This window comes from Taudactylus pleione, unplaced genomic scaffold, assembly GCF_031769625.1.
Source record: "Taudactylus pleione unplaced genomic scaffold, aTauple2 ptg000135l, whole genome shotgun sequence".
In the NCBI taxonomy this organism is placed as follows: Eukaryota; Metazoa; Chordata; class Amphibia; order Anura; family Myobatrachidae; genus Taudactylus; species Taudactylus pleione.
In genome coordinates, this window is record NW_028284537.1 from 3,552,880 (window position 1) to 3,566,324 (window position 13,445).

Consider the following 13,445-nt stretch of genomic DNA (forward strand, 5'->3'; position numbering starts at 1 on the left):
TCTACGTTATTTATAGTCTCGTTAATCTTGGGTTGGCTCTAATCTTAGGCTGCATGTTTAACAGTGCTTTTATGAGGCACCAACATCTGTACATCCTGACATCATATTAACATGTCAAGGTATTCTTTAGGGTTCCGTCAATGGAAAAATGAGCTTATTTGATTTAACTACTAATTAAGTGAGTTTAAATAGCCATGTACCAGCCGTGCTATGTCACCAGTGTTAAAGCCATTATTCTCGCTGTGTTTTCGTCTAGCACGTCTTGTGTATGTGTGTGTCTGTGTAAAGAATTAACCTGAGCTCTGAACTTTGTACAGCTCTCTGGCACCACCCAGTGGCCAAAGGTTATTGTTGAAGAATTTTGTTTGCCCTGTCCAATATGATTCATTCACCTTTTTCATATACGACTGTTAGCATTGCCTCTATGTGTCATATACAGTACTTAACATTTTGTGCAGGTGGATGACAAAAAAAATTACTTCTTTTTATTCATTCTGTGCCTTTCCCATTTAATTGTCTAGTTTAGTATAAAACCAATTTTTAAAGCAGCGATTTAGTTTATTGAGTGGCATCCTGCTTCGTTATAATGGGATGTTATTTCAGTCTCTGGGAACATCCATGGATACATTTTTAGTGTATTGTACCCCATACACAGCTGCAGCATGATTACCAGCTCCCCTGAATGACATTTTGGCTTCCTTATATAATACATTAAAATGGAACATCCTTCTGCTCCCATTTCGAGTAGCAGCGTCAGGAATCAAAGTTATAAAATATTAAATTGGCATTAATTGCAGCCTCCATACAGACTAAGAGCAGACAAGGGAGAAGGAAGAAAAAGAGCAGCCTGTACATTCTTCTTCCTCCCCAGACTTCTGGCTTTTAACAAATGCTACTGAGAGTAATAGGAAACCAGACAGGTATGATTAAATAGCAGGTTTGAGCTGTTAGTTGTTTATGGAATGGCGATGAGTACAGCTTAATAGGTACAGATCAGCTTGAGAGACTTATGATGGCATTAAACCTTGCAAAGATTCCTGTACGTGTTAATTGCCGAAGTATTCATTACACCACCCAGGAACATTCAGTCTTTGCGTGGTGGTGGTTGGGAAGCGGATAGTGGAGGGGAGAGTAGAGCTGAGAAGACAGGAAGCAGGAAAGACCGGGACACTGATAGAGAAACAGAGGAGTATGATGATTAGCACTGAGGAAACTGGGGATTGAGAGAACAGAGAAGAGCAGAGAGAATTGTGAGGCAAGGAAGGAGACTGGAGCAATGCATGCTGGGGAACGAGGGAAGGTGATAGAGTACAGAATAAAGAAGATGAATTGGCAAATAACAATGTAGGGGAGGGTAAACTGTATTGTGTTTTCAGACCGCCTGTGGTAAATCATAAGTTCTTACTGCATGTTGCTAAACACTGGCATACTTATGTGTAAGTGCAAACTTTATCCTTTGCCATCCTTCTGCCGTGCTGTCTTCAGGAGGCATGGGACGAATTGGGATAGAAGCCAGAACTGGATGGGTAAGAGACATGACATGGATGTAGTAGCAAAATTAAAATAAGAGCTGGATGAGGAAGTGGGATAGAGACGAGAACTACATGGGGAAGATGGGGAAGAGACAAGAGCTGGATGGGGAAACAGATTAGAGACGAGAACTGGATGGGGAATACAGGTAAGAGACATGAACTGGATGTAGTAGCAGGATAGAGACAAGAACTGGATGGGGAATACAGGTAAGAGACATGAACTGGATGTAGTAGCAGGATAGAGACAAGAACTGGATGGGGCGGGTAAAAGACAAAAACTGGATTGGGAAGCGGAATAGAGACAATAACTGTATGGGTAAGCGGAATAGAGACCACCAATGGATGGGGAAATGGGGAAGAGACTAGATCTGTATGAGGAAGCAGGATAGAGTCCACAATTGGATAGAGAGGTGAAATACAAACCAGAACTGGATTGGGAAGCGGGTAAGATGTAGTAGCAGCATATAGAAAATAACTGGATAGAGAAGGAGGATAGAAACTAGAACTGGATAGAGAAGCGGGACAGAAACTAGAACTGGATAGAGAAGCAGGATAGAAACTAGAACTGGATACAGAAGCAGGATAGAAACTAGAACTGGATACAGAAGCAGGATAGAAACTAGAACTGGATACAGAAGCAGGATAGAAACTAGAACTGGATACAGAAGCAGGATAGAAACTAGAACTGGATAGAGAAGCAGGATAGAAACTAGAACTGGATAGAGAAGCAGGATGGAAACTAGAACTGGATAGAGAAGCAGGATGGAAACTAGAACTGGATAGAGAAGCAGGACAGAAACTAGAACTGGATAGAGAAGCAGGACGTAAACTAGAACTGGATAGAGAAGCGGGACAGAAACTAGAACTGGATAGAGAAGCAGGATGGAAACTAGAACTGGATACAGAAGCAGGATAGAAACTAGAACTGGATAGAGAAGCAGGACGTAAACCAGAACTGGATTGGGAAGCGGGTAAGATGTAGTAGCAGCATATAGAAAATAACTGGATAGAGAAGCAGGATAGAAACTAGAACTGGATAGAGAAGCAGGATAGAAACTAGAACTGGATGTCTAAGTGAAATAGAGAACAGAACTGGAAAAGAAAGAAGCTTAGGATAGGGAAGCATAACAAAAGGGAAAGTATGTTGACAAAGAAAGCTAAAAGAAAGATTGTAGACATATGGGAATAGAAGGGAATGCCTTAACTGGTAAACTGGATAGAGAGAAATGAATAAAGGAAATGTACAGTAGGATAGCAGGGGAACAGAAGCATGTCAGGAACAGTTGTGTGAAAAAACTGGATATACAGTAGCAAAAGTGCTAATAGGGGAAAAGTGGAGGGAAGTTGTGTGTTTGGGGGAATGTTACAGTGACAGACAGTAAAGGATACCTGCATAATAGGTTTAGGAACTGGTTGACATAGTAGGAAAAAGTCCTTGGAAAGTATTGGAAAGAGAGCTTCATAGTGCTGCGTGATCAAGAAGAGTCCTGGGGGAGAGAGCAGGGGCAGGACCGAGAGTGTGGTGTTGAGATTGCTAGGATAAAGGACACGTGTGAGAGGTCTGTGAGAAAGATAAGTTGGTATGACATGCTGTTCCAGACAGAAGGGTGCATTTCAGTGTGTGGGATAGTGGGAAGGACAAATTGAAAGGGATGGGTGGACCTGTGTGTGCTGTAGGAGAAGGAAATTCAGGTATGAGTTTGCTGGGGAGAGGGATGGGTGGACCTGTGTGTGCTGTAGGAGAAGGAATTTCAGGTATGAGTTTGCTGGAGAGAGGGATGGGTGGACCTGTGTGTGCTGTAGGAAAAGGAAATTCAGGTATGAGTTTGCTGGGGAGAGGGATGGGTGGTCCTGTGTGTGCTGTAGGAACGACGTTAGAGAGTGTTGGAAGACAGCAGGGGTGAGGAGTGGGTGGCAGTGAGTGTTTGGGGGGAAAGTGAAGGGATGGTTTGGCGGTCCTGAGGGTTAGAGCAGTACAGGTGGTGAGTCTTGCTTGAGAAGAGAAGGGTGGTGTTTGAGAGGTAAGTGCAGGTTGGAGAGAGCAGTGCTTGGGAGTAATGGGCAGGATGGAGGGGGCGGTACTTGAGAGGGAAGAACAGAGTGGAGGGAATTGTGCTTCAGAGGGAAGGGTGGAGGATGTTTTGCTTGAGGGGGAAGTGGAGGGTGCAGTGCTTGAGAGGAATGGGCAGGGTGGAGGGTGCAGTCCTTGAGAGCGATGGGCAGGGTGGAGGGTGCAGTGCTTCAGTGGGATGGGCAGGGTGGAGGGTGCAGTGCTTGAGAGGGATGGACAGGGTGGAGGGTGCAGTGCTTGAGAGGGATGGGCAGGGTGGAGGCTGCTGTGCTTGAGAGGGATGGGCAGGATGTAGGGTGCAGTGCTTGAGGGATGAGCGGGCAGGTTGGAGTGTGCAGTGCTTGAGAGGGATGGGCAGGGTGGAGGGTGCAGTGCTTGAGAGGGATGGGCAGGGTAGAGGGTGCAGTGCTTGAGAGGGATGGGCAGGGTGGAGGGTGCAGTGCTTGAGAGGGATGGGCAGGGTGGAGGGTGCAGTGCTTCAGTCGGATGGGCAGGGTGGAGGGTGCAGTGCTTGAGAGGGATGGGGAGGATGCAGTGCTTGAGAGGGATGGGCAGGGTGGAGGGTGCCGTGCTTGAGAGGGATGGGCAGGGTGGAGGGTGCAGTGCTTCAGTGGGATGGGCAGGGTGGAGGGTGCAGTACTTGAGAGGGATGGGCAGGGTGGAGGGTGCTGGGGGAGAGGGAAGGGCTCAGGACAGAGAGAAGAAGGCATTACCACAATGCAGGAGACATAGGCAAAGTAAAGGTAATGGTTAGGGGGAAGCATTAACAATAAGACATATGGATTCCCTTAGCCCTATAATGATAGCTCCTGCATATACATCACTGTAATCAGCAAGCCGTGAAGGGCTGTGCAATGCTCTGGTGCACCTGGTGCTTTCTGTCCTGGGTTTTCACCAGCTGGGAGATGCAGATCGTCTCACAATAATACACATACACTGTATGAATCTATCTCGTCTGAATGCTGCCGCTGCTCTCGCTAAATGCCTGTAAAGATAATTAACACGCAGAATGCCCAGATTACACTATTTGCTCGTTTAGAGAATGTGTGTGTGTGTGCAGTTTACACTGTAATTATGAAGTATGATGTAAATTATAATTATTTTTAAACAAATGACACCAGCGCCGACACACAGCAAGACGTAGGGCAGATATATTGCTCTCTAGCTCCAAGCAATGTGTTTATTACATCCTAAATGCTCCTAAATGCTACTGCAAAACCTCCTTTTGAAATGCTGCTTTTTTTATTCAGTTCAAAGCTCCAGAACAGTACATAGGAAATGTTGACGCTGTTCAGGCTTGTTCCCATTGCCTGGCACCGGTTGTTGTCTGACAGGGCACTATCATCAGACGTTACTTTTGTACTCCTCACTTGTATAGGGGGATTGTCAATTAAATAAAGTTTCAAAATGAAAATGTCAAGATAATGTTATATATATATATATATATATAAATACATATATATATATATATATATATACACATATATATATATATATATATATATGAATACACACAGACTTGTGTCCGGCGGTTCAAATCCCGACAGCGGCAGGTCGACACGGCTGAAAATACTGATCGTCCCCAGGTAAGTATGAACTAACCTAACCCCCCTAACCTTCCCCCCAGTGCCTAACCCTAACCCACCCTTCCCCGCCACCTAAACATAAGTCCCCCGGGGAGGTGCCTAACTAAGTCCCCCCAAGGGGTACCTAACCCTCCCTCCCCCTAGCCCTAACCTCCCGGGGGGGTGCCTAACCCTAAGTCCCCCCCGGGGGAGCCCTAACCACGCGGCTGTCTGCCAAACGGCGCCCGGCATCACTTCGATCAGGATGCCGGTCTCTCGGCGTCAGTAAAATGAGTGCCGTCTACATCTAGACGCCGGTCATTTCATCCTCGCTGGGATATGACAGTCGGGAAGCCGGCTGTCGGTATAATGTCAGCCGTCTTCCCGATTGTGTGTGTGTGTATATATATATTTTATTTTAATGTATTTTGTAAACTTGTTCACTGTGTGCCTGCAAGAACCCTGCACATCAGTCAGGTCTCTCTTGGTTTTATCTCTTTTTGGTTTTATCTCTTTATCTCTAAGTGGTCTGCCGCAGATGGTCTCTGCTATAGGCCGGTGGTTCTCAGTCACTTGCCACCTGGGAACCTACTGGCAGCCTATTCACATTATTTGCCAAGCAAAACATTTGTGATGAATATAACTGCTATGAGATAAAATGTTTAGCCGTCACCATAAATAAAAGCAATAAATATGCGGTAAACAAGATACTTAAAAAAAATTACTAAAGAATAGACTGAATTGTACACACACATATAAAATAAAACTATAGTCTCAGTACATTGTAAAGCTGTGTTATGTGCTATAGAATATATAGACACATTCACTTATTTTTTTTTACATGTTTTTTAAAAATAGTAAAAATACAAAATTGCATAGGCAAGTAAAATATCAGGGATATATTAAAAATAAAACACTGGGATTCTAGAATTGACATAGAAACATATAGGTGTAGAATTAACAATAGGCTGATCTACTGGAAAATGTTTAGAAATGAGTATTAACTTTAATGACTACATTACCTGGTAAAACCTATATCGTCATTCTGTATTATAGGCTGATTTGAGTCACCAGTTCTGACATTAGGGGGCGCTGTGTCAGAAATTATCTGATGTCACTAAATCCACATAATCTCTTTTATCCAGGAAACACCAGGAAGTAGTCCTCATGATGCCGACATTGTCAAAATGTTGAGATTGTCAGAATGTCGACACTAGGGTTAGGCACTAGGGGGAGGGTTAGGGTCAGTATACTCATTGGAACAAGATAAATGCACCGTAAGTCCATACGGAAGTTGCGGGAGAGTCCCGAATTTTCGGTTAACCCCCGTGCCACCGTAAGAGCGTCCCGATCTCTGCCATCCACTTCCTAGAGAAGTGGGCAGGATGGGGAGATAATTTCCGGGAATCGCATGGAGGAGGCGGAGCTAAATGATGGGAAACCGCATTATTTAGCACCGCCCCCCTCACTGTCCCGTGATTTGTGGCACTTTGCCGTGACAGGGGCAGGGCATAATGACATAGGAGCCCGGCCCCCGACCTCCGAAGTAGCCAATGTGTCTCCTCTTTGGGCTTCTCCCGGAAAGGACATATAAAAAGTCGGCAATCATGCTCAAGTCACACTCACATGACCGCTGTGACCCGGAAGATGCTGGTGCAGCCATTGGGAGCAGGTAAGTCACCGTTGGGCCACCAGGGACAGTATGTCGACATGGTCAGTGTAGACATTATGACTGTCAAAGTATCATACTACACCCGGAAACACGAATGATCAGATCACCTGTATGCAGTGGCGTAACTAAGGGGGGGTCGAGCAGGGCGTGTGCCGAGGGGCGCCGCCAGCCGTGGTCCAGGACACTGAGGTCAGTGTAGTGCTGACCGAATGGCGGCTGTGTGTTTTAATTAGCAGCAGGACCGGTGCTAGGCTTCCATGCGCCCAGCGCCGTCCTGTGCTGCATGGCCGCGCCCATTCCCTCCCCCTGAGAGCTTACCCAATAGCGCTAAAAGGAGGGTAGAGGGCGGGCTCAGGGCGACGGACCTCCTAGTCCGTGCTTAGAGCCGGTGCCCGCCACTGATTAGCAGTCATGAGAGTCAGGCAGACTAACTCATGAGCTCCATCTTCCGGCTCCTTTAGTCCCAAAATGCACAGCGGGCCGGCCCAGGAGGACAGATGAGCTGATGACTGTGGCCGGGAGCAAGAGCGGTGATTCAGGTAAGTGTTTTTTTTTTCTTTTTTTTGTGTGTGTCTGCTGGGGAAGGGGGAGGGGAGGCACCACTACTGGCTACTGGGGGCACTGCATTGGGAGGGGGACCACTACTGGGAACTACTGCTAAGGAGGGGACTACTACTGGGGACACTGCATCAAGGGGGACTACTACTGGGGGCATTATATAAGGGGCTTACTACTTGGGGCACTGAAAAGGGAGAACCACTACAGGGGGAGCCGCATAAGGGGGGAACACTACTGGGTACACTATATAAGGGGCACTACTGGGGGCCTGCATAAGGGGATCACTCCTGGGGGCACTGTATAAGGGGAACTAATGGGGGGCTGCATAAGGGGGACCACTACAGGGGGCACTGTGTAAGAGGCACTGCATATGGGGGATCACTACTGGGGGCACTGTATAAGGGGAACTAATGGCGGGCTGTATAAGGGGGACCACTACTGGGGGTACTGTATAAGAGGCACTACTGGGGGCACTGCATTAAGGTGCATATGGAAAGAAATGTTCCCAGTGACAAGAAAGGGGTGTGTCATGTTGATGCCCCATTTTTCAGTGACCACGCCCATTTCTCACTGCGCGCACATAGATGGGGGGGACCTCAATTTTTCAATTTGCCCTGGGATCCAAATACGCCACTGCCTGTATGTTCCTGCCTGTTATCGGTGTCTTACTGTGATGCATGAGGACGGAGACCCCTAGGACACTGCTTTCCCTGTGTGTCTCATTGTCACCTGGATGTCCCCCCAGGCCGCCACTGCTGAAAATGTTTGAGTGCCCCTGAACTTCACAGCGAATGTCCCTGGGGGTGCTCGTACCCCAGGTTGTGAACCACCATCATAGGGGCATGATTCAGCCGCGTAGGCTAATACAATCACATCTGTGATTTCGCACAGAATTAGGCTAATGCCTGCCAATGCTCAGCCGGCATAAAGCCTTCTCACATCCGTCCAATGTCGCTCTTCTGTGCAAACATCGGTACCATCAAAGCACATCGGTCAGTCACGCAGCATTTACAAGAAGTCTAAGTAGTTGCAAATACCGCAAGTCTCCTCGCATGCAGAGACTTCTCACGCTGCATAGGCAATCGCAGTGGCTAATTTATGCCAGCCTTGCCTACCATCCCGATTTGGCCAGGAGGCCCCCCTCGCCCAAGCTCCCCCCCCCCCCCCCGCACTAATGATAGAAAACCCTGCAGCAGCGGGGGTTGGTGAGGCGATTTGCATCCTGAAGAGGGGGCGGGGCCACGAAAATACAATTGTGCGGCCCCGCCTCCAGTAGTGTCATTGTCTAGCCACTCCCCCCGCTGCATACAGGCATTCACCTCCCTCCCGGAAGGAGGGAGCTGAATGTCAGCAAGTATGATTTATGCACACCCATGAAGCAGCTTTCAAAAGGACAGACACTACGTTCTTCAGACCACCTCCCGTCCCTCCCCTCCCCCGCCCCCCAAAACCATGTCAGCCAGTCACTGACTTTGCGATGGATTCCTCTGTGTCCGTAATCACAATGCAATCACAGCGCACGTGAAGTGCGGCTCATACGCCCGATCTGCCTCCGTAATCACATTTGTGTACACTGCTGAGTCAGACCATAGACTATACAGTTAGCTAACTAGTGATGACAGCGTTACCTGCTGTGCAATATAGTGCATAGTGACCGATAACAGAGGTAACTGAGGAAACCTACAGATGTGAGAATGTTACTTCCACCTTGTGGAGACATTTATTTCATCAACAGTACAAAACCAGTCACTGCTTTTCCTATAGAAAACCGACAGCGTTTTCCCCTATACCTATACCATTTTCAATGTATCAGTCTAAGGAGAAGGACGACAGCTGCACTGTGTAACTTGGCACCTTCATAGCTTCCCGACCTGAATCTCATCACCGCACCCTGTAACTCCACCATCGTTGCAGCATGGCTGCTCTCTCGCACACCTGTTACTTACAGCAATGCTTAGCTTTGTTGTTCAGCAGCGTCATAGGTTGTTTCTTTTTCTAAACATCCTCCCATGCCAGCAGCGTCTGCCGCTCATCACCTCCTACCCCTGGCATGGCGCCCTTGTGTTGTATATTCATGTATTCGCTGCTGGATACTGTAGATCAACCTCACTCTGCAACATTCCTCCCTTCTCACACTCGATTCAGCTTCCTAACACCTTTCTAAAATCCAATTAGGTGTAGGTTGCGTGTGCCACCATTGCTGTGCGTGTGACCAGTGTCGCTGATTAAATTAGCAGTTCAACATTCGATCTCTGAATTAGCTGTTAAGTGACATTTTTTATTTTAAGTCAGCAAAAATGGACTTTCACTGAGATTTCCATTTAATCGTCATTATGTGATTTGTCGTGGAATCCGGCGCACTGTACTGTATTCACCAATAAGACTATATTAAGGGAAAGTTACCCTCCAAACAGAAATATCATGCTGTATAGGAACTGTAAACCTATTGTTATATATTTTCACTCAATGTTTATCGAATCTTAATTTGACGAGACTACTATATAAAATGTTCTTATTGCAGGACTTTGTCTACCTTCTGCAGTTGTGCTAGTAAACCTGCTTGCAGTGCTCACCATTTAGTGCAATTCCAGATTACTTACAGATGTGTCCTCATACACCTTTTCTCAATACGGTATGCGGCTCGAGACACCTGGCGCGGGTAAGCCGCTAGGTCCATGCGACTCTGGTAGGGCTGAGCGTCGTCTTTGTGTCTTTTTTTGCCCAAAAACCAAAACATGTGTCTTATTGCAATGCGATGAACAGGAGACTGCACTGATTAATGTAATATGAGACACTTGTATATCTGTGTGTGACTAAGGCCCGTATTCAATTTGAGGTGAAAAGCCGGAATCGTCAAAGTTTCGCCGATGACGTCATTTCGCCTGGCGGAACAGTATCGCCGTATTCAATTTGAAAGACTTTTCGCCTATGCAGAAAGTCAATCCAATGTAATAGGCGAAAAAGTTTCGCCTATGAATTGCAGGCAGAAAAAAGTGCAGAATTGGGGTTTTGGGGTGCAACGTTGCGGGAACCCCCGTGCAATCCCCAAAAGGTAAACTGTGTGAAAAAATTATTAAAAAACACTTTAGAACACCCCAAAAAGGTACTTTCATTTTGGGGGCGAAAAAGTTCAAAGTTGGGGGGACAAACTTAAAAAACTAGCGAATAGACTCAGAGGTATCCCCCAAGTATGCCCCAGGTGTTTTTTTACTTTCCTAGTGCTTGCGGCAGATGAAGTTTTCATGATTTTTGAAACTTTACTTTAGCAACTTTAAAATATGCTACCCCCCCATTTTCAGGTACCCAAAATTTTGGGGGTATCCATAGTGATCCCCCATGACGGTGCATCTTTTGGGGAGTGTCTGACTGATTACCCCATTTTGGAGAGAACTTTCCGCCTGTTCAAGTTTCGCCGGCTGCTGTTTTCGCGTACTTTGAAATTAAATACGGGGAATCGCGGGTACGCGCGCAAAAAGTTTCCGCACCCAAAACATGAGATATGCTGTAGGCGAAAAGTCCGGCAGGCAAAAAAGTATCGCGGGTGCCAATCTAATTGAATACGGGCCTTAGTCACATCACTTAAGCCGGCCATACACGGTGCGATATAGTAGCCGATCCAACGGATTGGCACGATATAGCTGCTATATCGTACCGTGTATGGGCATAATATTGTCCCGTGCAATCTCCCATGGGGTCGTACATCGCATCCCCAGATCTTATGGAAAATTCACTCTTTCTGGGGATGTGATGTACGACCCCATGTTGGCGCTATGCGGGTGAGGGAAGGGGTGCCGGCGTATCGGGCGGTCGGCCGGCCGGCCAGCCACCACTTCGCTCCGTGTGTGGGGACCGCCCGATATGTCGGCCGTCGTCATACATGGTGCATATCGCACCGTGTATAGCCTGTATTAGATGCAATAAAGACGCTCGGCGCTAGCAGAGTAGCACAGGACCTGTCACCGAGAGGGGCTGTTTGGCGCGACTGCAGCAACAGTGTATATGGACAGTATAGTACCTTTTATATACTGTATAATAATGTCAAATTGTAGCCTTACTTGGTCTTTAGTTGATTATTCTGCTTTCTTAGTAAAAAGTGGGAATTCCTGTAGCTGTGGTTTCTTAAAAATAAAAAAAATACAATTATTATTTTTTTAAATATTTTATTGTACATTATATTTAGTTGTATATTTATGAAGACACAATTTAAGAAATACTATTTGATAGTTACACAGAGCCATTATTAGCACTTGATAAATGGGGATATGGATGTAATTCTTGTTCCTTCATTTTCCTATCAAGGAACAAACGTCGACGAGGCGAAACGAATCCTGAGCGAGAGCGGGCTGCCCATCACCTCTGCCAGCGACCTGGACGATGCCGCCAAGAAGGCGGTGGCCAGCATTAGGAAGAAATAAAGACCCCGTCAGATAACAGACACCTGGATGAAACCCAGTAACCTCTAACAATGAATGTATCAGAGTATTCTATGGAAGTATCAGGGACGAATGAACTCTATACGTCATTTCTAAACAATGTTTTTGGAGAAATTAAGACAATCGTGATGATTTTCGATGAGCTGCTTTTATGCGACAATTTTTCCAATTTTTTTTTAAGTTTTATTACGATGAGAAGCCGGCAGAATATATGTAGACAGTGTATTTTATATGGCACATAAAACACAATCACGTACATAGATGTTGTATCGCTGTATTAAGCAATTCACTCTTTTTCCGTAATAGTAACTCATACAGGTGTACAGTTCCTATTGCAGCTCATTTCCATCTAAGGGGTCTATTTAATAAAGATTTTTGAAAGACACGATTCTAGGCGGCTTGGACGGCTGGGTTTAAAAGGGCAATAGTTATACAGGCAAAAATCGGGTTTGTTTTGCATTTATTGCTATTGCCCTTTTAAATCCAGCATCAAAGTTGCCCTTTAGTAAATATACCCCTAAGAGTCCTAAATGAAAGTGAAACGCGTAGTGTTCTGAAAGGTTGTTACACTGTACTTGTTGCCTACTGCCTCTGTATAATGCTGTACTAGGCGTTCCAAGTATTCAGCCTATCGATTGACTGAAAATTATGCTGGTAACTTATTACAGACAAAGCAGAATCACATAGTTTGTTATTTTCTCTTCCACGGTGAATAAATCGCTTTTGATTCTTAAATATTTCAGCCTTTATTTTTTTTCATTAACATTTTTTATGTGTCCTTTTTGTTTCCTTAACATTTTTTATGTGTCCTTTTTTCATTAACGCTTTTTTCTAAGATCTACACCAATGGTATAAAACATTTTAGGGGCCTATGGATCAAAGCTTGATGAGAGACAAAATTGTGAGAGAAAAAGTATTAACCAATCAGCTCCTAACTGTCATTTTTCAAACACAGCCTAGAAGCTGATTGGTTGGTGATTTATATCTCACAATTTTCTCTCTCATCAAGCTTTGATACATAGGCCCCGTAAACAATGATTTGTGTTTCTCAGATTCGAGCACTCTGTAAAGATACAGTATATGTATATTTTTTAACCATATTTACCTTGTTATCCACATACTGTATTGAGACGCCATGCAAGTATCATTGTAGATTTGCTGCAACGTATAAATTATACGTCCTCACTTCATTTCCTGTTTTTAACTTGAAGAAATAAATGGATTCGTCTTGACGCTTCTAGTTCATTGTAAATACTTGGAATGTATGTCGGAGGAATAATCCTGATCATGGGCCTGGTGACCACCCGTCCGTTGCCAAGTTCTTTCAGTCAATTTTGATCAGATATTCAGTGGTGGCATAAAGCTGACGACTGGCCTTGTGGAGTGGTCAAGTTAGCACCCCCCCATGCATTCCTATATATGTACTAAGCCCTAATGCAGGTGCAGCAGCGAATCAGAGAAGCCGGCAGTGGGCACCTTGTTGTTACTGTGTTTGGTGTTTGTTTTATAATTTGACACAACCGCTGTGTACAAAAATGGCGTTTAGCGTTCACCTCTGAATCAGCCATTCAGTGCTGGGAAATCTCTCCAACGTTGGAAAGCCCCTCTGTAATA

General features: G+C 45.6%; 1 protein-coding gene across 1 annotated transcript in view; it reads left to right on the top strand.

The window, feature by feature from the left end:
- SUCLG2 (succinate-CoA ligase GDP-forming subunit beta) overlaps positions 1 to 13,063 on the top strand; it is a 257,830-nt gene extending 244,767 nt beyond the window's left edge. The window contains exon 11 of the mRNA XM_088473443.1: positions 11,698 to 13,063. Coding sequence (XP_088329569.1) covers positions 11,698 to 11,813 — 116 coding nt within the window. The 3' untranslated portion in view covers positions 11,814 to 13,063. The remainder of the gene's footprint in view (positions 1 to 11,697) is intronic.
- The last annotated feature ends 382 nt before the right edge of the window (positions 13,064 to 13,445 follow it).